Source organism: Podarcis bocagei, assembly GCF_964188305.1.
Source record: "Podarcis bocagei genome assembly, chromosome: 13".
Lineage (NCBI taxonomy): Eukaryota > Metazoa > Chordata > Lepidosauria > Squamata > Lacertidae > Podarcis > Podarcis bocagei.
Genome location: NC_138138.1, coordinates 43,160,713 through 43,188,226, shown reverse-complemented (window position 1 = coordinate 43,188,226; position 27,514 = coordinate 43,160,713). Strand labels below are relative to the sequence as shown.

General features: G+C 44.7%; 3 protein-coding genes across 5 annotated transcripts in view; 2 read left to right on the top strand and 1 right to left on the bottom strand.

Annotated features, from left to right (window-relative positions):
• Positions 1-781: 781 nt before the first annotated feature.
• On the top strand, positions 782-4,986 carry LOC308570910 (C-type lectin BfL-2-like). Its single transcript, XM_081165985.1, has 4 exons — positions 782-869; positions 2,489-2,629; positions 3,407-3,638; positions 4,833-4,986. The coding sequence occupies exons 1-4, from the start codon at positions 849-851 to the stop codon at positions 4,898-4,900; spliced, it is 462 nt and encodes a 153-aa protein (XP_081022111.1). The 5' UTR covers positions 782-848; the 3' UTR covers positions 4,901-4,986.
• A 1,205-nt stretch (positions 4,987-6,191) lies between these two features.
• Positions 6,192-12,013, top strand: LOC308570912 (ribonuclease pancreatic-like). Its single transcript, XM_081165986.1, has 2 exons — positions 6,192-6,309; positions 11,323-12,013. The coding sequence occupies exon 2, from the start codon at positions 11,342-11,344 to the stop codon at positions 11,771-11,773; it is 432 nt and encodes a 143-aa protein (XP_081022112.1). The 5' UTR covers positions 6,192-6,309; positions 11,323-11,341; the 3' UTR covers positions 11,774-12,013.
• Positions 12,014-23,075: 11,062 nt separating this feature from the next.
• LOC308570901 (C-type lectin BpLec-like) overlaps positions 23,076-27,514 on the bottom strand; it is a 107,939-nt gene continuing 103,500 nt past the window's right edge. For all 3 annotated transcript variants that reach the window (XM_081165972.1, XM_081165970.1, XM_081165971.1), the window contains exons 5-6: positions 27,331-27,445; positions 23,076-23,323 (exon numbers count right to left, since the gene is read on the bottom strand). In XM_081165972.1, the coding sequence (XP_081022098.1) occupies positions 23,262-23,323; positions 27,331-27,445 (177 nt within the window). In that variant the 3' untranslated portion in view covers positions 23,076-23,261. The remainder of the gene's footprint in view (positions 23,324-27,330; positions 27,446-27,514) is intronic.

The following is a 27,514-nucleotide window of genomic DNA, read 5'->3' as shown; positions in this document are numbered from 1 at the left end:
CCCTTGGGCAAGACACCTTCCATGGTCCCCTTTCCTTCAGTGGGTCTACCTCCTGAATGCAACAAGTTCAAGGTGCGTTGTCAGTTTGGTTCAGTCCCCAGTGTCTCTGGGTAGATCTGGGAATATCACCTGCCCGAAACCCTGGAGAGTTACTGTCAGCCAGTTCAGACTACAAATGAAAATGCTGTGGCCCTCCAGATCTTGTTGGACTACAGCTTCCATCAGCCCCAGCAAGCATGGCTAATATCCTCCCCGTACTGAGCCAGATACTGACTCGGTTTAAGGCCCTATACTCCAAATGCCCTACCATGCTAATCCTTGATGCTGACCCTGTCTGTGCTTTGCTGCTGCCATCTCTATGCCTATATTCACAGGTGAATAAAGGAAATGAAGTCTGTTGCTTATCTTAGTGTCTTTCTGGCTGGCTTCCTGGTTTCAAGTCCCTTAGTGGAAGGTGAGTTTCTCCTGCCAACAGAGTGGAAGTTCTCTTGTGATGGGACACTTTCTCAGAGCCAAAAGATGTCAGACTCTCCTTGGGCCTCTTCAAAAAAGAAGAAGTATGAATTGTAGCAGGGTCCTTGCTGTTTGCAGGAAATACCCCCCGTGAAATACCTTTGTTCACTCCCCCCCCCCGGGTCACCCCTCCTAGCAGTGCCCCTGGTGCCAATTAAAGAAGCAAGGGGCGCTGAGTGCCTGTGGTTTGGAAAGCAAACTTCTCTCCGTCCTTGTCTCACTCCTCACAATCATTCCTGTTTTTCTTGTCTCTCTCCTGAGCAGTGAAAGCTGACACCTGTGCCAGAGAGTGGCTGCAATACCAGGGCAATTGCTATGGCTATTTTGAGACTCAGATGACCTGGCATGAGGCAGAGGTAAGCGGCCAGCTGGTTTTGCCTAAGTTAGGTAAATGGATCTCAAAATATGGAGGTCCAAAAGGAGGTTCAATGTTGCTTTTCATGGTTCTCCATCCTTATGGCAGCCGGAAGAATCCCAGGAGACAGCCAGGAAACAGCTAGCTAAAGACAGGAAAGAATTACAGTTTTACCTCGGGTTACAAACACCTCGGGTTACAAACACTTCCGGTTACAGAATCCGCTAGCCCGGAAGTAGTACCTCGGGTTAAGAACTTTACCTCAGGATGAGAACAGAAATCTTGCGGCGGCGGTGCAGCGGCATTGGGAGGCCCCATTAGCTAAAGTGGTACCTCAGCTTATGAATGGTTTCAGGTTAAGTACAGACCTCTGGAACGAATTAAGTTTGTAACCAGAGGTACCACTGTATTATCCCTTTGTTTTGTTTTAACGGGGTGCTGCTGCCTCTGCCATCCTCCCGACATCACAGCCCCTATGTGGCATGGCTGCTTGTTGTCTCTGGCAGTCTTTCAAATCACCTCCCTCCTCCCTGCAGATGTGTTTTCCTGATGGCAGCAGCAATTATTCTGGGAGTTGAGCTGAAGCTTGGGTCCATATCGTGGTGGGTTGATGCAATGTGTGGATCCCACAGTGCCCAGTGTTGGAATCTTTATCACAGTTGGTTTGGGAGGTTTGGCGACGAGCCCTTCCATACATCTAGGCCCTTGGCAGGTGTCTGACCTGACACTGTTCTTGAGGCAATCTTGTGAAGCCGTGGAAGAGTCAAGGTTTTCCCTCAGGCTGGGGTGAGGAACCCTTTTCGGACTGAGGGCTGTATTCCACCCTGGGAACCCCCGGAGGGCCACATGGCAGTGATGGGCAGGGCCAGAGACAAAAGTGAATTTTACCTTTGTAGTATTTCTACACACCCTTCTCTAGCCAGGAAAGCAAGAGGTATTATCAGAGTTCAATGATACATTCAAGCTAGGAAGAAAACACTTGGGGTGTGAAGTAGGGCCAATGAGGGTGCTCACCTGGGAAGAGGGCATGAGGCCTAGGAATAGTTTTGTGGGCCGGATAAAGTTTTTAAGGGCCCCCATTCAACCTCTGGGCCTGAGGTTCTCAACCCTGAAAAGTTCCTTGTTCCAACAGCAGCATGGATGCTATTAGCTCAGAGATGGATAGAAGACAAAGTCCCTACAAGAGAAGAATGGCAAATTAAATTGTTTTACTATGCCAAAATGGCAAAATCGACCAGAACGCTTAAAGCCAAGAAGACCATAACTTTAATAAGGAATGAAAAAAATTATAATTTATCTTGGGGACCACTGAAAACTAATGAAAACATTAGCAGGATTGCAATAACACTTGTAAAGTAATGGGTACTATGGAGATAATAGAGCTAAAAAACAACAACAGAACCCTTGCAGGGGAAGGTGGGAAGTCCAGAGATTTGGGGGAATCTTTTAATCGTAGCTGTGTGTTGTAAAATCAAATTTCAAAAATTTCAAAAAAGGAAAGAAAAAGAAAAAGAAAAGTTCCTTGTTCATCACAATTCTTCTTGCTTTAACCCACATGATGTCCCACGAAAGAGTAGCAGAATGTGGAAAAAACCAGCCTTTGTTCTTGTCCTTGTCTAGATTGAGTGCCAGAGTTACAGGCGTGGGGCCCACCTTGCTTCCCTCCTTACCCCCGCAGAGACCCTCGTGGTAGCCAATCATATCGCTGCTTACCAGATTGACATCAGCAATGTCTGGATTGGTTTGCATGACATCCGACATGTGAGTATCTGGAAACTGCTACATTTCTGCTCTGCCAGTGTTCTCCATGGGAAAGGCACCTTCTAGCAAACGTTGTTCACATGGAGTGCCATTGCATCCCTAACGTCTTCCTCTCAGCTGTGAATTTTGGAGGCCGCTCCCTGTCAGCCATAGAGGTTGCCTTGGGTGTTAGTAGTGGATTTGTAAGGCCTGCCCAATCAATTTAGGGCTGTAGACATCTTAGTTATGGAACAGGTCCTCCAGTTTTGCAGTGTTATGTAGACTACCATGATGTACAACCGTTATTTAATGGTTGATGGGTTGTTTCTGGGTTGATAGGCTCCAGGATGTAGGCCCCATGAACTGAGGTCATAGGAGAACCAGTATCCCTTCACCTCCAAACTTTTTATGGTTTTTTTTTTTAAAAAGTTATTAATAATTTATTTACAACATAGTCCACAACAACTCATACATACAAACAAACCCACCACCATTGACAATTTAATTATCAAAATTAAACTCCTATCCCTTTACATAAAGAAAACAAACATAAAAATAAAAGACTTCCTTTATCCTGTAAATGGCCTCCTTATTTACTTCTTGTATACTGTTTCTTTTATATGTGATTATTACAATTTTTCCTAGTTATGACTTAAAAAAACACAAAGTCTCCTGTAGAAATTAATCGAAACAAGTCCAGGTATATATTTTGGGGCACTGTTCTCTGCATTTCCCCCATTCTTTTTGAAATTCTTGTCTGGGTTGTCCCCTTAGTTACTTTCTCTCGTCACTCTACAGAGTGGAAAATGGAGGTGGTCAGATGAGTCTACCTACAACTACAAAGCCTGGATGCCGGGGGCACCCAACAACTTGGGGAAGGACGAGTATTGTGTTGAGCTGAGGCATTCTGTGAGAGAGGAAGTTGTTCCTGGTGATGGCGCACCTGAGCAAATAGCAGTAGGAGCTCCCATGGGAAGTGCCCATGAAAGAAGATGCCATCCTGAAGAAAGAGTTCGCAGCGAACGTGCAGGTAAAAAAATTGATTTAGTACCATCCAGAATCGAAGACTTCCCTGTTCAGTTATATTAACTTCACACGTTGTTGTCAAGGGCCTATTCAATAGTCTTCAGTGACAGGATACTTCTATCTGTGTATTTTACCAATTGCGCATTGCTTTCAGTTATTTAGCTTTTTATATTTTGTGTCTTTTACTATGATTTGTAAGTTGTTTTGAGATGTTTGTACAAATGACTAAGAAACGTAAAGAATGACAATAACATTAGAGCATCATTATTACTTCTTGTTTCAATTTATATCCCACCCTGCTTCCCAAAGGAGCCCAGGATGGCAAACACATCAATAATATTTCTAAGTATTATAAAAAGAGTTTAAAACCTTCTAAAACAGTTTTTAAAAAGTCCCTTAACCAGTGATTCCACATTTGAAAGGAACAGTACCCTTCTGCCACCAAATGCCTGGGTAAACAGGGGTGTTTTAAAATTCCTTCTGAAAGTCAGTAATAAGGGAGACAGATGCACCCCGCTTTGTCATAGGCCGATGCCAGCGGGGTGACTTTAATAGAGGACAAATTCATGAAGGATGAAGCTGTCAGTGGCTACTAGCCACAATGGCTGTACTCTTCCTCCATGGCTAGGGAAGCAGTATGCTTTTCAATAGGGACACAGGTGGCGCTGTGGTCTAAACCACTGAGACTCTTGGGCTTGCTGATCGGAAGGCTGGCGGTTCAAATCCCCATGACAGAGTGAGCTGCCACTGCTCTGCCCCAGCTTCTGTCAACCTAGCAGTTCAAAAGCACACCAGTGCAAGTAGATACAGTGGGAAGGTAAACAGCATTTCCGTGCGCTCTGGTTTCCGTCACAGTGTTCCATTGTGCCAGAAGCGGTTTAGTCATGCTGGCCACATGACCCAGAAAGCCATCTGCGGACAAACGCCAACTCCCTTTGCCTGAAAGTGAAATGAGCGCCACAACCCCATAGTCACCTTTGACTGGACTTAACCATCCAGGGGTCCTTTACCCTTACCTTTTCCCATGCTTTTCAATATCAGTTGCTGTAACATGCAGGAGGGAGAGCCGCTGTTGTGTTCCTGCTTTTGGGTAACTAGTCATTGACACCATATTAGTATCTTAGTAGTGTATTTGTACAAGATCATCCACACAAGGGAGAGGAATATGTCAACTGTTGGACTTTTCTTTTGCTCTTAGAATTCACCAAGTGGAATGATGCAAAGTGCCACAAACTGAACGCCTACATCTGCAAACATGAACTGTAGCAAGGGCCTGGATTCAACTGTGCTTGGGAGATACTTGGGATGCAAAGGAAGGGGACTCCCCAGTGGATCTTCTCTGATCTCCAGGACATCTTGGGGGCTTTCTTTTATTAAAGGACCAGGCCTTCCAAGACAACGGACACAGATCATGCTCAACCCAAGGCCATTGTCCTATAACAGAAAAGTCGTACTTTATGTTATATAAAGAGCTTTCCTTGCTGTCTCCAGAGAACCCTGGGAGTTGTAGTTCTGTGAGAAGGACTGCCAAAAACTCCCAATTTTTCCCCAAACTACAATTCCCAAGAATCTTTGAGGGGGGAACCATAGCCATGAAACACAGCTCTTATAAGGGCATAGTATGGATGTACCCTTTGAAATCAAACATTGTTATCCATACAGTATATTTGCTTTGCATGTGCTTCAATAGCTGCAAGTGTAGAAGATAAATGCTAATAAAACTTTCCTTAAGATGTAAGTGTGAATTTATTTGTGGCGAGGTCATATTTCATTGCAATGGTGACAGGGTTCACTATTTGCCTTGTTAATCATTTGTGCATTTGAATAACATCTACACCATCTTTTCTGTCCAAAAAGAGACATTTAAGATTGCTTACACCTTTGGTGAAGTGCAAAAGAATACAGGTCAATGAAATGACAGGATCGTTTTTTGAAAAAGAATTGAAATGAGTGGGTCCTGCAACAGAATGTTTCATGAAGAGTGCTTTGGTTAAGGTTTTCCGGCAGCCAGTTAGCCAGGCATGGCCTCATCCAGGAGACTCCATTGCATTTGCTTCCCCCCTGGTTTTCCATTTCACCGCATTAATTAGCATTTTGTGACCACTGAGCAGCATCAGTTCTCCACACCTTGAGTCAAAGTCATTTAGGGCTTTAAAGATTAAAAACAGCACTTTAAATTGGGCTCAGAAATGCGGTGGCAACCAAGGGCACAGTAATGGCTGCAAAAGCCCCCACCTCCCCACAAAAAACTAATGTGGGAACCTCGACTTGGGCCTGGAAATGAACTGGCAACAAGTTCTGGAAGCTTGTCAGCTTGGCTAGTGAAACAATGACCTTGGCTTGCTCTGGTGCATATCTGGAGTGATATACAGAAATCAGCAGGTGTAGGCAAACATTGCCCTCTGTTCATTTTACCACCACACCTCTTTCTTATCAGTGTTACATTCTTCTTCCTTTTTTTACAGAGCCATGTTGCATAATTGTTGGTTAACTTTCAAACATTTCCGATTCAATTTTTTTTTATTTATTCTCTGGTAAACTCCTATTGCGCAAGTGGCTTGAAGTTCATTTCTTCTTTTCCCTGCCCCTTTTAAGCTTTGGGCAGCAGCAGCTTGAAGGACAGACTCGCCTCTTCGAAAAGTCGCACGCATAACTCAGGACTGGATTGAACTTGGGTAAGTTGTGTTTTTGTATATCCTGTTGGTGCAACCCAGTCCAGATGAGCAGCATACAATAATTCATTCATTCGCATTTGGGGTTCTGGTTCCTCTAAGCAGCTGATTTGCACCCAGAGGAGTCTGAAATGAGATCCTTCACAAATAAGGAAGCACAGCCCTTGAGGAAATGGGGGCCTGTTCCCTATCTCTTTGGTAGGCAGAGGTGAAGGGAATGACACCAGGCTTCTAACTAAGCATTCTGTTGCTTTCTCTCAATGGCTATTCTCTCAATAAAGCTCATTCTATCAAAAGCAAAATGTGTGTCTCTGTGCCTACATTATGCCTATGAAGAGCTCAGAAGCTCTTTACGAGTGAAAGCAGGAAATCAGAGAAACTTGTTCTTTTCAGAGAGAATTAGGCAAATCTTTAACAAACTCCTGCATAACAAAACACTTTCTTTCCACAAGAACTGGAATATACAAAATGATGAACATAATAGACATTGTCTGTGAACAGATATTCTTTTTTGTTTTGTTTTTGTTTTGTTTTTGTAAAACATAGCTTGGGTTGGGGGGTGCTTTTCATCAGGAAAGTTGCTCATGTTCCTTTTGGGAGTAAAGTGACAAGGCTTGCAATATGCTACCTGAACCAATTAGGGGGTGATGGATAATAATAATAATAATAATAATAATAATAATAATAATAATAATAATAATAATAATAATTTATTATTTATACCCTGCCCATTTGGCTGGGCTTCCCCAGCCACTCTGGGCAGCTTTCAAAAAAATATTAAAATATTGTAAAATACATCAAACATTAAAAGCTTCCCTAAACAGGGCTGCCTTCAGATGTCTTCTAAAAGTCTGGTAGTTGTTGTTCTCTTTGACATCTGGTGGGAGGGCGTTCCACAGGGAGGGCACACTACCGAGAAGGCTCTCTGCCTGGTTCCATCTAACTTGGCTTCTCGTAGTGAGGGAACCGCCAGAAGGCCCTCGGTGCTGGACCTCAGTGTCTGGGTAGAACGATGGGGGTGGAGACGCTCCTTCAGATATACTGGACCGAGGCCGTTTAGGGCTTTAAAGGTCAGCACCAACACTTTGAATTGTGCTTGGAAACTGGGAGCCAATGTAGGTCTTTCAAGACCGGTGTTATATGGTCTCGGCGGCCACTCTCAGTCACCAGTCTAGCTGCCTCATTCTGCATTAGTTGTAGTTTCCGGATCACCTTCAAAGGTAGCCCCACGTAGAGCGCATTGCAGTAGTCCAAGCGGGAGATAACCAGAGCATGCACCACTCTTGCAAGGCAGTCCGCAGGCAGATAGGGTCTCAGTCTACGTACCAGATGTAGCTGGTAAACAGCTGCCCTGGACACAGATTTGACCTGTGCCTCCACGAACAGCTGTGAGTCCAAAATGACTCCCAGGCTGCGCACCTGGTCCTTCAGGGGCACAGTTACCCCATTCAGGACCAGGGAATCCTCCACACCTGCCTGCCTCCTGTCCCCCAGGACAGAAAGAAAGGCAACCCATTCTTCCCTCTCTTTTGGTAACTACTGGTTGGTAAAGTACATTACTTCCTCTCTGGCCTTCCTTGTTTTCTTCTTTCCTGCTTCATGTTAGTCCAAATATGACTTAGCATGTGCTGAGATAAGCCCTTGGTCCACCTAGCTCACCATTATGTTCGCTGATGTGGGGAATTTGCCTCCCTATAATGTCCTCAAAATCACATAGTTTTGGACCACTTAAATGGTCCCCCCCCAGGTCTCTCTCACTCAAAATTACCATCTTCCTAGCCAGGCAAACATTTGTAGAACTGTAAGTTTCTGATATTTGGAAATCTAATACAGTGGTACCTCGGGTTAAGTACTTAATTCGTTCCAGAGGTCCATTCTTAACCTGAAACTGTTCTTAACCTGAAGCACCACTTTAGCTAATGGGGCCTTCTGCTGCCGCTGTGCCGCCGGAGCATGATTTCTGTTCTCATGCTGAAGCCAAGTTCTTAACCCGAGGTACTATTTCTGGGTTAGCGTGAGGCATCTGATGAAGATCTGCATTTTAAAATGAGCTTAAAAATATATATTTGTAAATGTTTGTATCTCTCATGCCAGGCAGCTGGGTGCTTTGGCAGATGTTTATCTTCCTAAACAGGGCCCCTCTGATTTGTATTAGCATTAGCAGGAGACGAGTGCCTCAGGGTTGTAAAAGGAAATTACAGGCTAGGAGCAAAAGGTCACACTGACCATACAAATTACAGAATACAATCAAGCTGCAAAGACACAATTAAGAGTTGGTAAATAGTAAGAATTATTGTGCCTCCCATTAAAACTTGAGCCACATTTTCATAAGGTTAAAAGGGCAAATAGAAACAGCAGCTGGACTAGGGAAAGAGGCTTCTCTCTGAAGCTGCTTTGAAGCTTCAGAGAACTTAGTAAAAGCTAAGTTCTCTAAGTTCTCTAAGTTCCTTTTCTTCTAAAAATCTATATATGTTATGTATGAAATATATTGGCTTAAATGTAATTATGCAAAGGATTTAGAAAGTAATAAATGTTAGATTCTTATGTTAGATTCTTATTTCATTGATGGTGTGTGAGAAGGTGAACCCAAGATCTCTGTTTAAGATAAAATTAGAACAATTAGCCATCTGTTTTGCAGTGAATAGGGCAAGAGGGCAAAAGGTGAAATGTTAATTAAAGTGCCTGGTCGAGGTAGCTGTAAGATATATGGCTACTTGTTTGCCATTTATAGATAGAAGGAAATATAGCTCTTTGTCTCCCATAAAAGGTAATAGGAAATGGGTGTATCTTTTATGATTGGTTCTAGCAAACAGCCAATAGGAATTTCAACCAGGCTGATTGGACAGAGGCAGCCAAAGGAGGAGCAAGGGGGCTGGACTGAGGGAATATAAGCGCTGGCCATCAGGGCTGGAAGGGCAGAGCTTTGGTAACCATATACCACTGTGTCTCTCATTTATTTGTCTGACAAATAAATTATTATTTTAATTTCTCTATTGCTGCATTGAATATTTCATTCCAGCTAAGCGTTAACCACAAGCAGGGTGCTACAAGCAGAGTCTGTAACCTGAAGCGTCTGTAACCTGAAGTGTATGTAACCCGAGGTACCACTGTATTTGATACCAGAGACTGTTGGGTCTGCAATGAAGTTTGATATTTGGTCCCTGGGATTTTATGCAGCTGAAGAAATGATACCAGCTGAATAACTGATATGCAGGATATAAACAAATATACTAATCATAATCATACTCATTATTTTTGCCAGGTTTGAATGCATCCTTTGATAATGCCTCTTGCATACTCTGTCCTGCTTTGAGCTGGACACCCCGGTATTACAGAAGCCATCCTGGCTTCTGATTGGCTCCTGGGACGTCCCATTTTGGCTTCTGTGAGAGTGTGGCCCTGAAAGACATGTACTTGCAGGAGTACAGGCCTGAAAAACACGCACCATGATTTCCATCTGCAGCATGTTGGAGGATATTCTCCTGCTTGTCTGGATGCAACACAGAATGGAGAGCGCATGAATCCGTGCAGAAGATATCATAGTAAAATTTACATTTGCTGCTTTGACCTCTGGCCCTGCTCGCCTTTGGCATGTGGCCCTCAGAAGGTAGCCCAGAAAGGAATGTGACTCTTGGCTTGAAAAAGATTCTTCATAAGTTGCTGCAGTAGGAGGCATTGTGTGTGTGTGTGTGTACTATAAAACATTTGGCAATCACAACAGCCAACCAGCCCCCAGATTTCCTGAAAGAAAGAAGGGGGGAAACATAATGGTGGGACATAGGTGATTACAAAGGTTCATTTAACAGGTGGAGGGGTGGACGCAAGATGATGATTATGATAGTTACGCAGTTTAAGGTAGGTTCTTAAGCAACAAAGGAGGAGAGGATGGAGTCTAACATTTGAGTCATCCACATAGTTGAGTCTCTGAGTTTCTGTTGCTGGGGATGGGATGCAGCTGTTTGTCTCAGGTCTTGCCAACACTTCCAATTGTGCCATGCTTAGAAAGCAGAGGTCCGAGTGGTTTTCCACTTGACCCACTCCTATCCAAGGGAGAGCTCGTTCTTTAGTGATACATCACAATACATGGAAATTAAAGTGTGGCTAAGCCCTCAGTCTCCTTAAAGCCCCGGCTGTGGATCTGAATGAAGGCTGCTCTGTGAACACAGCTGGTGCCAGCGCCTGGTGCAGCTCTTAAGAACCCCAGATTCCCATCATTAGCAGGGTTATCTGAAGATTTGTAAGATGAAATTGCTACCTGTTCAGGTTGAGTAATATAATATTTTAGGTAATACTGTAACAAGGATAGGAAACGAAGCAAAATGTAAAGATGTAAAGTTTAATTTTGGAAACCATCAGATTGGATGGAGCGAAGTCGTTAGGCTCAGTTGAGCCAAAGAGATAAAAAAAGAGGCTACAATGTTACGTAATGTGATTATATGTAAAACCAATGAATTCATTTATATACAGTGGTACCTTGGGTTAAGTACAGTACTTAATTAGTTCCGGAGGTCCGTTCTTAACCTGAAACTGTTCTTAACCTGAAGCACCACTTTAGCTAATGGGGCCTCCTGCTGCCACTGTGCCACCTCCGCCCAATTTCTGTTCTCACCCTGAAGCAAAATTCTTAAGGTACTATTTCTGGGTTAGCGGCGTCTGTAACCTGAAGTGTATGTAACCTGAAGCATATGTAACCCGAGGTACCACTGTATATTAAAAAATAAGAATCCTGGCAGGGCCCATTGACTAATTCCTGCCCTGAGGTCCCCCTTGCTTAAATATATTTTGTCATTTATCCATATGAATAAGGTCAATTGGGGCAGGACCTCCCATTCATGCCAATCATATTTAACTTTGTTTCAATAGAGGCTTCCCACAAATGCTTCATATTCTACCACCACATTTCCTATAAGGAAATGTCCTATATAGGTGTATTTCCTGTAAGGTGTATAAGATGCCTTAAGAAATAGGCATTTCCTTAATGTTTTCCCCTTTTCTTTCTCTTCTTTTTCCTACCAGAAAATTCTTGGACGCCACCATGCTGGTCTCTAGCTGCCTGCTGGTTCGTCTGGCCATCCTTCTCAGCGTCGTCCTGGTGCAGTCCTGTGAAGGGCAGTCTTGGGAAGCTTTTCAAAACAAGCACATTGATTATCCCCAGACCCCAGCCTCCAACCCCAGTGCCTACTGCAACCTCATGATGGTGAAGAGGAATATGAACCCAAGTAGATGCAAACCGAGGAATACTTTCATTAACCATGACAAGGAGTCTGTCCTACAGGTCTGCGGCAATGGTGGGAAGCATTGGCAAGGTAAATTCTATGACAGCAATGAGAACTTCCCCATGATTGACTGCAGCTACACCGATGGTAAACCTCCTAAGGACTGCAAATACAAAGGCACAGAGACCTCCAAACTCATTCGTGTGACCTGCGAAAACAAGAAGCCCGTTCACCTGGAGAAGGTGCTGTGATAGGCAGAAAACCACGCAAGCCACACTCTGTCCATTGAAGCCGGAATGCTTCTTTGGCCATTTCTCCCTGCAACGCAACCACATCATTGAATTTCCCCAGTTTAACAGTCATTTGCCCTTTTCAGGGGACCCTGGGAGCTGTGGCTCTAAGGACAATGACGCCGGGCTTCTAACTACGCATTCTGTTGCTTTCTCTCAATGGCTATTCTCTCAATAAAGCTCATTCTATCAAAAGCAAAATGTGTGTCCCTGTGCCTACATTCTGCCTATGAAGAGCTCAGAAGCTCTTTATGAGTGAAAGCAGGAAATCAGAGAAACTAGTTCTTATCAGAGTGAATTAGGCAAATCTTTAACAAACTCCTGCATAACAAAACACTTTCCCCCCCACAAGAACCAGAATATTCAAAATTATGAACATAATAGACACTGTCTGTGACCAGATATTCTTTTTTTTCCTTTTTCTTTTTTTTTGTAAACCACAGCTTGGGTTGCAGGGTGGCGGGTGCTTTTCATCAGGAAAGTTGCTCATGTTTCTGTTGGGAGTAAAGCGAGAAGGCTTGCAATATGCTACCTGAACCAACTGGGAGTGATGGATAGAAAGGCAACCCATTTCCCCCTCTCTTTTGGTAACTGCTGGTTGGTAAAGTACCTTACAGTGGTACCTTGAGTTACATATGCTTCAGATTACATACGCTTCAGGTTACAGACTCCGCTAACCCAGAAATAGTACCTCGGGTTAAGAACTTTTCTTCAGGATGAGAACAGAAATCGTGTTCCGGTGGCGCAGCGGCAGCAGGAGGCCCCATTAGCTAAAGTGGTGCTTCAGGTTAAGAACAGTTTCAGGTTAAGAACGGACCTCTGGAACGAATTAAGTACTTAACCCGAGGTACCACTGTACTTCCTCTCCGGCCTTCCTTCTTTTCTTCTTTCCTGCTTCATGTTAGTCCAAATATGACTTAGCATGTGCTGAGATAAGCCGTCGGTCCACCTAACTCACCATGATCTTCACTGATGTGGGGAATTTGCCTCCCCATAAGGTCCTCAAAATCACATAGTTTTGGACCACTTAGAGCTGGCCAGGCCAATACCCAGGACATTTTGTGGAGAGGATTTCCTAAGGACACATGGCAAAGGAAGGAGATCAGTGCAGAAGTGGCAAATTGGGGGTGGGGAGACATCAGCATCAGGGAGCTAATAATCCCTCTCTTATCTGGCACATGAGAATGTCCAAACCCATGTCTCCTCCCCAGAGTAGGAGAAGATGTGGCACTTATATATTGCCCGCTCAAATATTTTCGTATCTTGTACATTCTGGGTGTTAACTTCTTATTTATGAAGAAATTCAGCCTCAAAACTGGAGGTGGGGAACCTCAGGACTGGGAGCCAAATGCAACCCCCCAGGTGTCACACACTTAAAATCGCCATCTTCCTTGCCAGGCCAACATTTGTAGAACTGTAAGTTTCTGATGTTTGGAAATGTAATATTTGATACACAGACTGTCGGGTCTGCAATAAAATTTGATATTTGTTCCCTGGGATTTTATGCAGCTGAAGAAATGACACCAGCTGAATAACTGATATGCAGGATATAAACAAATATACTAATCATAAACATACTCATTGTTTTTGTCAGGGTTGAATGTGTCCTTGAGCTCTGATAATGCCTCTTGCATACTCTGTCCTGCTTTGAGCGGGACACCCTGGTATTACAAAAGCCACCCTGGCTTCTGATTGGCTCCTGGGATGTCCCATATTGGCTTCTGAGAGAGTGTGGCCCTGAAAGACATGCACCTTGATTTCCATCTGCAGCATGTTGGAGGGTATTCTCCTGCTTGTCTCGATGCGACATAGAAGGGAGTGTGCATGGATCTGTGTAGAAGATATCCCAGTAAAATTTACATTTGCTGCTTGACACACTTTGACTTCTGGCCCTGCTTGCCTTTGGCATGTGGCCCTCAGAAGGTAGCCCAGAAATGAGTGTGGCTCTTGGCTTGAAAAAGATTCATCATAACTTGCTGCAGGGGGTGGGAGTATAAAACATTTGGCAACCCCAACGGTCAACCAGCCCCCAGATTTCCTGAAAGGAAGAAGGGGGGAAACCAGTGGGTAATTTAATGTAATGGTGGGAGATGGGTGATTACAAAAGTTTATTTAGCAGAGGAAGGGGTGGAAGCAAGATGATGAAGCAAGATCATGCAGTTTAAGGCAGGTTCCTAAGCCACAAAAGGGGAGGGGATGGAGTCCAACATTTGAGTCATCCATACAGTTGAGTCTCTGCTGCTGATGACCCCACTGCCATGGGATGGGATGCAGCTGTTTGTCTCAGGTCTCGCCAACACTTCCAATTGTGCCATGTTTGGAAAGCAGCTGTACGAGAAGTTTTCCACTTGACTCGCTCCTTTCTAAAGCTGGAGGCAGCCCCTGCCATTCTTGGGCAGCTGTTAAGAATCCCAGATTTCTGGCAGGGCCCATTGACATTAGTCAATGCCCTGCCCTGAGGTCCCCCTTGCTTAAATATATTTTGTGAGCACCACATTGGCAGCCCCTGAACTTTGACCAGAAGAGAGTCCTATTTTTTTCCTGCAGTGAGATATATACTGTCTCCAAAAATGGAGATATGAATTCTCTGTGTGTCTTTGTGGAGTGGGCAAGGGCAGGCTTTTACCCCAGGTGGAACTCACCAGAACCCAGTCCTAGAACCTCTCAGATGGTGCCGTTGCCATTATAAGAGAGCAAGGGGGGTGTTCGTGGTGCATAGCTGTCAACTTTCCTCTTTGTATAAGGGAAATTCCCTTATTCCGAATAGGATTCCTCGCAAGAAAAGGGGAAAGTTGACAGCTATGTCGTGGAAGGTTCCAGCACCTCTTTTTCAAGAAAAATAGCCCTGGGAAGGAGAATCGCACTTGTAAGATGGAATTTCTATTTAGCTGTCCTGATAAATAGAAATGAAGAGGTAGTATTGCATATCATACCCAGAACAACAAAAATCAGGAGTATAGCCACTCCATCCCTACCTATGACTTTCCCCCAGGTAACTGTGCATACATGTCACACACCAAAATAAGTCAGATACTATTTTGCAAAATGGGTCTGAAGATTTTGTGGATATATGCTTGTTACCTTGATAATGATACTAATTTTAACATATTCAGGTATAAACTGAGTATAAATGACAAGCGAATAAGGTGATATTTGAAAGGTCAAGCTCTGCAAAGTTGCCAAAGAGGAGAAGCAAGTCCCAGTGACTGATGGCCATCTCAAAGAACCAGGACTTTGTTTTAAGAAACAATATTCCTTGGAAGGAGAAATGCCACGTTGCAGGACCACGTTGTGTCCTTTTGCCTAGAGACACTGAGACAAGGCCAGAGATGATTATCTTTAATTTGTGTAGCCGGAGGAGGGGTTCATAATTCAAAAGACATACAATGCACAGTACCAGTCTGCTTGTCACAGACAAGATGGAATGCAGCTGTTTATATCAGGTCTCATCCAATCATATTTAACTTTGTTTCCATAGAGGCTTCCCACAAATGCTCCAAATTCTGCCACTGCATTTCCTATAAGGTGTATAAGGGTTCTTGTCCCCCTCCCCCACTTAAGAAATAGGCATCTCTTTAACTTCTCCCCTTTTCCTCCCTTTTCCTTTCCCTCCCAGTAGATTCTTAGACCCCACCATGCTGGTCTCTAGCTGCCTGCTGGTTTGTCTGGTCATCCTTACTGGGGTCCTACTGGTGCACTCCTGTGAAGGGCAGTCTTGGAATGCTTTTCCAAACAAGCACATTGATCCCACTTAATATTTTCTGCAGACATCAAGGGTCCCCCTGAGCAGAACGAAAATTGCCACCCCAGATGATTCTGAATGGCTGGAATGTGCCCTTAAACTCTGATCATGTCTGCTGCTTCTCTGGAAGGAAGATAGGGTGTTTGTATGACTGGATGAATCCCAAGCCGGAATTAAGATTGCCAGAAGAAATATCAACAACCTTTGATGGCAAAAAGTTAGGAGGAATTAAAGAACCTCTTAATGAGGGTGAAAGAGGAGAGCACAAAATATGGCCTGAAGCTCAGCATAAAAAAACCCTAAGATCATGGCCACTGGTCCCATCACCTCCTGGCAAATAGAAGGGGAAGAAATGGAGGCAGTGAGAGATTTTACTTTCTTGGGCTCCATGATCACTGCAGATGGTGACAGCAGTCACGAAATTAAAAGACACCTGCTTATTGAGAGAAAAGCAATGACAAACCTAGACAGCATCTTAAAAAGCAGAGACATCACCTTGCCAACAAAGGTCCGTATAGTTAAAGCCATGGTGTTCCCAGTAGTGATGTATGGAAGTGAGAGCTGGACCATAAAGAAGGCTGATCGCCGAAGAATTGATGCTTTTGAATTATGGTGCTGGAGGAGACTCTTGAGAGTCCCATGGACTGCCAGAAGATCAAACCTATCCATTCTGAAGGAAATCAGCCCTGAGTGCTCACTGGAAGGACAGATCCTGAAGCTGAGGCTCCAATACTTTGGTCACCTCATGAGAAGAGAAGAGTCCCTAGAAAAGACCCTGATGTTGGGAAAGATGGAGGGCACAAGGAGAAGGGGACGACAGAGGACAAGATGGTTGGACAGTGTTCTCGAAGCTACAAACATGAGTCTGACCAAACTGCGGGAGGCAGTGGAAGACAGGAGTGCCTGGCGTGCTCTGGTCCATGGGGTCACAAAGAGTCGGACACAACTAAACGACTAAACAACAACAACAAGTGTGTAGAAAATAACCTACAACACAAAGATAAGATTTTTATTTGTTGCTATGCCCACTGCTGGCAAGGAGCCCCTGGAAGCTTGAACAGAAGGAACGGTGGCCCCCTAGGCTGATAAAACACCCCCCCCCCACTCCTGGTCTAAAATGTATATGCCCCCCACTTCCAGTCTTGACTTTATTGTCTCTGATGCGGCATGCAAAAATAAAAATAAAAATGTCAGTCCATTTGTTTTCATAAATAGAAAAATTGGTTTTAAAAACCTGGTTTTGTGAATGAAATGAACCAAGCACAGCACTTATTTGTGGAAATGCAACTGTTCATATTTGTATGCTGATCAACATTCTTGATGATTCCCCAACCAACACAGAATTCAATCCTTGCTTTCTGCTGCCACCTAGTGACAAAGAAACGTTAGAGGCACCCTGTTCATTTTCTTGCTTTCTATGGCTTCTTCATCTCTGTGCGAGAGCAAGCATTGTTGCCATACCAGGATGGCTTCAGGGAGACATTACCAAACTCTCATCTTGCTTATCTTACTGAGATACCAGACCTTTAAAGTAAAGATTACTTTAAAACAGGAAACTGGGGCTTTCTCCTTCTCCATGCCTCTTACCCAGCTCAAAATTCATTTTCTTCCACCCACAATCCAAATTTAATCCCACCGCTTTTCTCTGTCTCTCCCCATGCCTACAAGGGACAGTAGTTCAGTGGCAGAGCATGTGTCTTCCATGCAGAAGGTTCTGGGTTCAATTCCTGGCATCTCCAGTTAGGACTGGGAAAGACAACACATCAGTGGAAATGTTGCTGTCTGTTGCATTTGTGTTCTTTTGGCTAAAGGCAGAACAGAAAAACACAATGGTCTCCAGTAGGGGTTCCCAAATGGTGGTCCTTGATTGGTGAGCTTCATTCAGGTGGTCTGCAAATGTAGGCACCATCATTTGAGCAAAGGGTAATAATGGCCCTTTAAAACCTCCCAGCAACAACGACAATAAAAAACCTTCCAAGGCTCTGTTGCTTCAGGTTTATCATTTGGCAGGCTTTACTGACACTGCTCTTATCTACTCCCCAAGAACTATATGCCCAATTTCCAAAGAAATTCACACCTGAAAAACAACTGCAAAGGGTTCTGAGTACAAGCACTTCTTAAAAAATACTTAAAACATGAACATAATGTTGCTGTGTAGTCATTGGCAGCCCATATAATGGTCTCAATGAGGGCAGAAACCAAGACTACTACAACGATGACTATACTACTAATCTTGTTTATACCCTGCCCATCTTGCCGGGTTTACTGGCACACCTTCCAGGACATTCCTTGGGAACATTATCCAGCACTAAGGGCCCAGGAATGGTATAAAAGCAAGTGACTGGGAGTGCTGGAAATTTGAGGTGGCCAAGCGACCAGCCCAGCCCAAGCTAAAACCAGGGGTTGTTCACCTCTCAAGGCCTCTTAAAGGGGTTGCCCTTTAGCTGTCTACCCAGCAGTTTCCACCAGGTTCTGACAAAGAACAAGGGTGATCTAGTAAAACTCCTGCTACTCACTGAAAGAATAGCAAAAAAAAATTCAGCCTAGAGGCAACTGTTGTAGGGAGTTAAATTCCTTTCTGGCTCTGATAACCGGTGGCGACTACAAGCCCCAGAGAGAGCCTCTAAACCGAGGAAGGGAGGGAGAAATGGGTAATGAGGAAAAGGAGGAAGGAGGCCGGGCAAGGCAGCAGCTGGTCCTTTTAAAGGTAGCTGGGATGGGCAGCAAACACTCTTGTGGTAGAAATGGCATTGGGTAGCGCAGATGGATAAAGCTTTGTAAGGAGAAGAGCCCCCAGCGCTAGCTTGGGTGGACTTGACTGGCCGGTCACCATCTCAAGTTTCTAGCAGTCTCAGTTGCTTGGTTTTGTTGAAAAACGAAATTGCCACCAGATGAACAGCTTCTAAAGCTGTGTTCAAACCCCCAATCATGAGCAAACAGTCGACACTCTTAGTGAAGGGCATATTATCACACACAGCTATCCCAGGAATTCCATGACCCATGAACATAGCTTTAAACTAAGGTTTCCAGATGTCCCCGTTTCTCAGGGACAGTCCTCAGATTTACAAATCAGTCCCCTGACAAAATCCATCTATTTAGTAGGAAGTTGAAAAGTGTCCCTGGATTCATTGGGGGGGGGGGAAATCTGGTAATCTGACTTTAAACTTAACAGTCACAGTTACTGCCATATTCCAAAGCAGCCTCAATGTTTCTCAATATTGAAAAACATCAACCACAAGAAGAAAAGGGGGAGAGCCATGTTCAAGTGCATCTACACCCAACATATTCCATGGTAATTCAGGAACCACCTGTGGTTTATGTGGTTCCCTTTGATTACTCAAAGCAAGCCTAGCAGAAGCGCAACAACTTCCACCCACCTTCTAGTTATCACTGGATATGCCAGCTTGCATATCAATCCTCTTGCTCTAGCTTTAGTTATCTGAATGTCCTGATGAGTCATAAGTTGCAAGAGGATACTCTGTCTTTGAGACACTCTGTCTCCCAAATAAAAGTTTACATTGCCCTCATGACAATGATTAAGTGATAGAAAATGTAGAGGGGGAGAGCACAGATGATCACCTCTGGAACAGTCTTGTTGGAGTCAGGGAGGTCCTAGGAGACTGGACTGAGGAGGAATGGTGGAGACCGCTCCTCCCTTTTTCTGCCCTTCCAAGAGGAGACAGCATAGGTTTAGAAGAGTGGTTTGCAGAAGGTAATAATTCGGAGGCTGCAGAGGGGAGAAGCTGGGAGATACTGGATGACAAGCAGCAGGAGGAAAAGAACTAGGGGAGAGACAGCTGACAGACTCAGTGTCTTTAGGAAGCATTCCTGAACTCCCCTCTCAGGTCTCGGTGGGCATTGAGAGTAGGAGAACAGAAAGCTTTAAGATGGAAATATTGTTTTATTACTTCCTGCATAGTAGCTTACCCTTCTGGCTGTATGGCTGCAGTCACTGTCTGGCCCATGCACTTCACAGATTCAGGTTTGGACTGAATCTCACCCTTTTTAAATATGATGTTTGTAGTATGGACTGCCTCCATAACTTGATGGAGAATCTGATCATTCCCCTCAGATGTCTCTGCAGAGCCAATTCCACAATTACTATCTTTGAGTTTGAGTTCAGAGACAAACTATTCAAAGGTATCTCAATGTACTGTAGCTGTGCATGGTTCCAAAAGGAATATACTGTTCAAACACCATGTTCTTACAAGGAGTGCCATTTGTCCTAAATCATTCAAGGACTTCTGCTGTGTCATTTAGCCTTTCATTAGGAAAAATATTGTTGTGAGTTTCAGTGAGGGCGGGGCAGGTAGGGGAGTTGTATACCTGAATTAGACAGTTCTGGGATTTCTCTCTCTCTCTCTCTCTCTCTCTCTCTCTCTCTCTCTCTCTCTCTCTCTCTCTCACACACACACACACACACACACATATTTTGGAATATTCATTTAAGCAACCTTAAATCAATGACTTCCCTTCTTCTCTTTCCCTGGTTCAGTTTGCTTACAATAAATCCCTTTTTACATAAGATAACCATTCAGTATTCCATTAGTACAGAAATCAAAACTTATCTACACTGTTGAATTTATCTTAATTCTACCAGCGTTTTTAAGTGTACACAATTTTCACCCATATATTCAATAATCATTTCCCAGTCTTCTTTAAATGTATGTATGTTTGAAGTTTTATTCTGTTTTTAATGCTCTGTTGAAAGCTGCTCAGCCTAGACAGGGTATAAATAAATAAATAAATTCTTTTCTTCTTCTTCTTCTTCTTCTTCTTCTTCTTCTTCTTCTTCTTCTTCTTCTTCTTCTCCTCCTCCTCCTTCTTATTCTATATGTTAAATCTGTAAGCTGTGCATATTCCATCAGTTTAAGTTGCTGTTCTTCTTTGGTTGGGACTTCGCTCTTTTTCCATTTGGTCTAACAAAACACGAAGATTTCTAGCCTGCCTAGACTTAAGTCAGAGCCTCATCGCACATTTAAAGCACTCTTATACAGTGGTGCCCCGCAAGACGAATGCCTCGCAAGACGGAAAACTCGCTAGACGAAAGAGTTTTCCGTTTTGGAGGTGCTTCGCAAAACGAATTTCCTATGGGCTTGCTTCGCAAGACGACAATGTCTTGCGAGTTCCTGCTGGTTTTTTCCCCTCCCCCCCTTCTAAGCCGCTAAGCCGCTTATCAGCTGATCCGATCAGCAGATAAGCAGCTAAAAGCCGCTAATAGCGCTAATAGCGCTAATCCGCTAATCCTTCAATGGGCTTGCTTCGCAAGACGAAAAAACCGCTAGACGAAGAAAATAAGCTCAGAGGCAGAACACACAGATTAGCTGATGTAGGAATGATGTATAATAGGAGAGACGGAGGGGTGGGACTTATTTGGAGCAACACCATTATCTGAGAGGCGACATCCTATGTCTTTGTGAATATTGAATAAATTATCTTGGTAAGAACACCTTGTTTTCCCATTTCTGGCAGCCAGCCAGGAGGGAAGGGGGGATCGGATTCCCTGAAACCTGACAGGTAGACATAGTAGACTTGGTCTCTCTGATTTCCCCTCTTATCTTAGGTTGCATTCAGGATATACATATTATAGAGAAAAATACCCCATTGAGGGACAACCTAGGGCTTCCCCTTTGCTGGGTTTGCTACTGTGTAATGGGTGAAGTGGCCCTACAAGATTGCCAGCATGCACTGTTTTGTCCTTTTGCCTAGAGGCAGAGACACCGAGACAAGGCCAGAGATGAGCATCTTTAATTTGTGTAGCCGGAAGAGGGGCTCATAATTCAAAAGATATACAATGCACAGTATCAGTCTGCTTGTCACATGGAATGAGACTATGTGTAAGAACCTCAGAGACAGATCCATTTGAGGTTGAAGACCTTTGCATAGCAGCCCAAAAATCAGTCTAACAACCCTCTGTGCTATTAGACTGGGAATCTATTTGGGCAGCCCAAACACAAGGAGTTTAATTCATTAGTTTTACTGATCAAAAAGCCAGTTCTTTTATCCTGTTTTCTCATGTGCTCATGCATCTGTAATCTGCCATGTCCAGCTCAATTTTATTCACACCAGTAGTGCTCTGCAAGCAGTTTTTCTAAAAGAAAGTCTTCTAGTGGAGCTTCATCTATGCCCATTGAGCAAACTGTTGAAAGTCGATCTGGTGTGTCTGTCTGTGTGTGTCTGTCTCTGTGTGTGATGCTCTGCAAACATCTTTCTTTTGTGAAAGGCACTTGTGGAGCAACTTGCATGGCCTCAGGTGGTGCGTAGCCCTAAACAGACTTCCAGACTTGCAAGTGGATTCCAGGCTTGCAAACATATCTTTTTTCCCCTCAAAGGAAATAGCACAAAAATAAATGTTAAACTTGTGGTTTATTCCACTAGATTTCCAGAAGCATGCAAATGCTTGAATGTAACGTACAAGCTTGCGTGCTCAGTCTCTAAAGGTCTCTGAGGCTTGAGTCACAGTTTTGATTCTGTTCCAAGAACTGGAGTTTGCCCGGCTGCTGGCCGGTGGGCTAGAGCCAGCTGGGGGCCTGCCAATTGCCCCCATCTCCCCGGAGGCATCTCAACAGTCACATGCTGTGGGGACCTCCTGTAATTTTCCCTATCCTCACTTTATGGCTTCCACAATTCTGGTTATAGTATAAACCGTGCTGAGGAGCTCTGAGAAAAGGAGTGTGCTTTAGGATGGGAATTTGTAGCTACGTTGAGGTATGAATGCTCTCTTTGTTGTGAGCAGCGGTGATGGTAGAAGAAGTGTCCCTAAGGCAGGCCAGCACAAGGCATCCTGGCAACTGAAGCAAATGAGAAAATTGCACCCCCAAGAATCATAGTTAAGAAGTCTAAAAGACAATGGGCCTCCTTTACATGGTAGGGGATGCTGTTCTTTCCTGCTTCACCTGCCTGCCCAAGAACTACACACCTTGCAAAGGAGGAACCAATCCTCTACAGCCTTTCTTGTCAGATATGCTGAAAGTCAGGCTTATCCTAACTAACAGCAACATGCCAATGTTCCTGACTCCAGTACCTAGTAAATGGCTTCAGGAAGGGATTGAGCACTTGGGTTTGTGGAAGAGGTAAAGGCAGAGCCAGGATAACCTTCTCTCCTCCTGTGACTTCAGCTCCTGCCACCCCATGCAGTTCCAGCTCACATGACACCCCTGTCACTCACCCCCAGGTCCCCACTTGTGGGCAGCTGGCACTCACCCAGAAAAGGCCTTCCAGTGCCAATGCCCTCATCATCATTCTCTTTGCCATTCCCTCAGGGCACATACATAATGCACCCATGTAAAAGAGGCAGGTCTCTCCTATCATCTATGATGTCCTTGCATTATAGGAGGGAATGTGGATGCAAGCAGGGCAGGCTGGTGGAGACGGAGGAGACAGTCAACAAGAGCAGGAGGCCAATCTGCTACCCATCCCAGCTTGCCGTCTGAGGCAAGAACTTCACCTTGCCTCATGGGTGGGGTGGCCGTGCTTGTAAGTATGGATGGACAAAGCAGAACAGCAATGCAATAAGGAAAATATGCATGGAAGAGAATTTATTAAGATGATGCTCTGCTGCAGGTCCAAGAAAATTTCAAAGGGAAGGGGGAAATTGAAGAGGCATCTCTATAGCAATGGCTATTTTGAAAGTGATGAGAGAGAGCAGAAATAATGTCAAGGCAGCTTCCCAGCCAACACAGTGGAGAAGGGAAGTCTCCTTTAGAGTTATCGCTTGCAGATGAAGGTGTACGTGTTGTTGCATTTTACATCATTCCACTTCTTAAAACCTGAAATTCAAAACAAAAATTATAATTCAAGAAATAAGGAAAGTTACTTCTTATTGCCTATTATTCCTTTCCCCAATGTGTAGGGGGAATAAAATGGATTCAGACTTTAATAATATTGAGGGAACCACCAGAAGGCCCTCAGAGCTGCACCTCTGTGCCCAGGTTGAACGATGGGGGTGGAGACACTCCTTCAGGTATACTGGGCTGAGTCCATTGAGGGCTATCAAGATCAGCACCAACACTTTGAATTGTGCTCAGAAACGTAGTGGGAGCCAATGTAGGTCTTTCAGGACCAGTGTTATATGGTCTCTGCAGCCACTCCCAGTCACCAGTCTAGCTGCCGCATTCTGCATTAGTTGTAGTTTCTGGCTCACCTTCAAAGGTAGCCCCAAGCGAGAGATAACTAGAGCATGCACTACTCTGGCAAGACAGTCTGCAGGCAGGTAGGGTCTCAGCCTTTATACCAGATGGAGCTGGTAGGCAGCTGCCCTGAACACAGAATTGGCCTGTGCCTCCACGGACAGCTGTGAGTCTAAAATGAGTCCCAGGCTGCACATCTGGTCCTTCAGGTGCACAGTTACCCCATTCAGAACCAGAGAGTCCTCCACACCTGCCATCCCCCTGTCCCCCCAAAACAGTACTTCTGTCTTGTCAGGATTCAGCCTCAATCTGTTAGCTGCCATCCATCCTCCAACTGCCTCCAAACACTCAAAAAGGACCTTCACCGCCTTCACTGGTTCTGATTTGAAAGAGAGGTAGAGCTGGGTATCATCTGCATACTGATGAACACCCAGCCCAAACCTGCTGATGATCTCTCCCAGCAGCTGCATGTAGATGTTGAAAAGCATGGGGGAGAGGACAGAACCCTGAGGCACCCCACAAGTGAGAGCCTCCCACCACCACTTTCTGAACATGGCCCAGGAGGAAGGAGCAGAACCACTATATAACAGTGCCCCCAGCTCCTAGCGCCTCTAGACAGTCCAGAAGGATGTCATGGTTGATGGTATCAAAGGCCGCTGAGAGATCCAGCAGAACTAGGAAACAGCTCTCACCTTTGTCCCTAGCCCACCAGAGATCATTGACCAGCTTGACCAAGGCAGTTTCAGCCCCATGATGAGGCCTGAATTCCAATTGGAAGGGATCCAAATGGTCTGCATCCTCCAGGCGTGCTTGGAGTTGCTCAGCTCAGTCACTTTGCCCAAGAATGGAAGATTTGAGACTGGGTGATAGTTGTCCATATTGGCCATGTCCAAAGATGTTTTTTAAAGACGTGGTTTAATAACTGCCTCTTTCAGCGGTTCCGGGAAAGCTTGCTCACAGAGGGAAGCATTCACTATCCCCCGGAGCCCATCACCCTGCCCTTCCCGGCTCACTTTTATGAGCCAGGATGGGCAAGGATCGAGGAGGCAGGTGGTCAGTTTCACTCATCCAAGCAGCCTGTCCACATCCTCGGAGGTCATGCAACTGATCCCATGCAACTGGAATAGACAGGAATCTAGCACTCTCCTGTCCCAGCCCTGCTCCCATGATGGCGTCTACCTCTTTCCGAATCTGAGTGGCTTTGCCTGCAAAAAAGTTGCAAAATCATTGCAGGAGATCTTGGGGTCCTTACCAGGCCCCAATGGTGAAGGTGGTTCTGTTAAGAATGTGAACCACCTGAAAGAGTCTCCTGCTGCTGTTTTCTGCAGATGCAATAGAGGCAGTGAAGAAGGACCTCTTCACCTTCGCTATTGCCACCTGGTAGGCTCGGCATTGAGCTCTAACCTGTTTCTGGTCCGATTTCCACCACTGGCGCTATTGCCACCTCAGTGATTGTTTCATCACCCTCAGCTCTGGATAAAACCATGAGGCTGCTAGGCTCCATGCAGTTGGAGAGAGCGCTTTGGAGCCAGACAGTTGATAGCTCTGGTTAACTCTGCATTCCAGTGGGCCACCGGGGAATCAGCTGAAAGGCCATCAACATGGGATAAAACATCCCCTACTTTGGCCACCTCATGAGAAGAGAAGACTCCCTGGAAAAGACCCTGATGTTGGGAAAGATGGAGGGCACAAGGAGAAGGGCATGACACAGGACGAGATGGTTGGACAGTGTTTTTGAAGCTACCAGCATGAATTTGACCAAACTATGGGAGTCAGTGGAAGACAGGAGTGGGAGGCAGTGGAAGACAACAACACCACTCTCTGCAAACCATTTGAATCCATTAAGTGGGGTGGAGGAGGATCCAAATCGGTCCCACCTCCCTGCAGAGGGGAAGGGTCAGGACACCAGGAAGTGATCTGACCATGGCACTTCTTTCTTTTTGCTTTCTTTTTGCTTTTCTTAGTGTCATATCACCCACATCCATAGAGGTGAACTCCAGGTCTAAGACATGTCTGCGACTATGAGTTGGGCCAAATTCATTCAGGGACAGCCTCATGGAGACCATGCTTTCCACGAAGTCCCAAGCAGCCCATTATAAGGTTGTGTCAGCATGGATGTTAAAATCCCCTAGGACAACCAAACTAGGTGTCTCCAGGAGACCATCTGCCATGACCTGAAGCAGCTCGGCCAGGGAATCCTTGGTACAGTGGGGAGGTCGGTACACCAAAAGGAATCCTGTTGTCCAACTTCCAGAACACATGCTCAGAAAACTGGATCTTCCCAATAGGACACCTGGTGCAAGCTAATGAGTTCCCAAAACTCACTGCAACCTCGCCTCCCTGCCCATATGACCTGGGTTGCTGTGTGTAAGAGAAACCTGGTGGACAAGCAGCGACAAGGACAGGCCATTTGCTTCATCCAACCAAGTCTCTGTTACACATGCCAGGTCAAGTCCTCCATCCCAATCAAGTCATGGATGGCAGTGGTCTTATGAATCATTGACCTGGCATTGCACAGCAGCACCTTCAGGTCATGTGGGTCTCCCTTGTTTATTCCAGTAACCTTCCGGTCAAGACCAGACCCAGAGGCAGGGATAGTCTTCAAACAATGACTAAACCTGCCTCCTCGGTAATGACATGGTCTGGTCTTAGCGTAACTCCTCCTCCTACCCATGATCACTGATATTGGGTGTCCCAGTGCAACCCCACCTGTGGAACCTGCCTCAGTCATTCTATTGGCTGGGGCCCACTCCCAGGCAGCCCTGACCTTCTCTCCTTCAGAACAGAATACAAACTATACAATGAACCAATAAAACAGTAGAAGCTAACAACAACAACCAAATTACAATTATACTAAAATTAAACTAATCCCCAGCCCCAACTAAATGTTTATCCCACCCCCAACAGAGAAAAACAAAACAAAAAACCATAATTTAAAATGCCACAGATTAAAAACCTATTTTAAAGCATTTAAAAACATTTTCCACAGTTTGTTCCAGTGAGTCTGGCCTTTTCAGGACTCACAACAGGGCTGTGACCCAGAACTAACCAAACATATGAAGGTCACTCACTGATCACCTGGCTTCAAAGTCTTAAATGTTTTATCATGCTATTAATATACTTTTGAGAGACACCCAGATAGAGAATGAATGAATGAATATTATTCTTAGTATTATTAAGTGCTGTTTGAGCCTAATCATTTTGTTAAGAAACATGATAGAGTATAAGATGGCATAACCCAGATCTTACTTTGGCAACCACTGTTTTCTGAACAAAATATGTGATCACATGCAACCGAAGAATGAAGGCTGACTGCAGAAAAAGATTCTGCTTCATGGTATGATTGGAAGTTTCCTTAAAGGATCAATACGTAGTACCACTTCTGGTCAGATCTCCAGAGATTTGTGAACCTTAGTACAGACTTGTGAACCTTAGTACAGAGAAGCACCAGGCTGAGAGTGTATCCAATCAACTAATACCCAGAGTAAACCTTTTCAAATGAATGGACCATCAGTAGCAATGACTAACCAGAGTATTTTGAGTTTGATTTTTCTGATTTTTAAAATCAGATACTACCCTTTGAAATACTTGAAACTGATGGAGTGATAGGCATTTTTTTAGTCAGTCCCTACAAATTGCTTGCTTACCTGTCTCCTTTCTCAGATGCACACAATATTCTTCATTGTTGTAGTTGTCTGGGCGATTAAAATCCCAGCCTTTGTAATCGTAGATCTCATCGTCCGACCACCTCCAATGCCCTTTCTGCAGCAATATGATGGAACAGATCATACATTCATTTGATACGAGGAGGCCAATGCAAAGGTCACATGG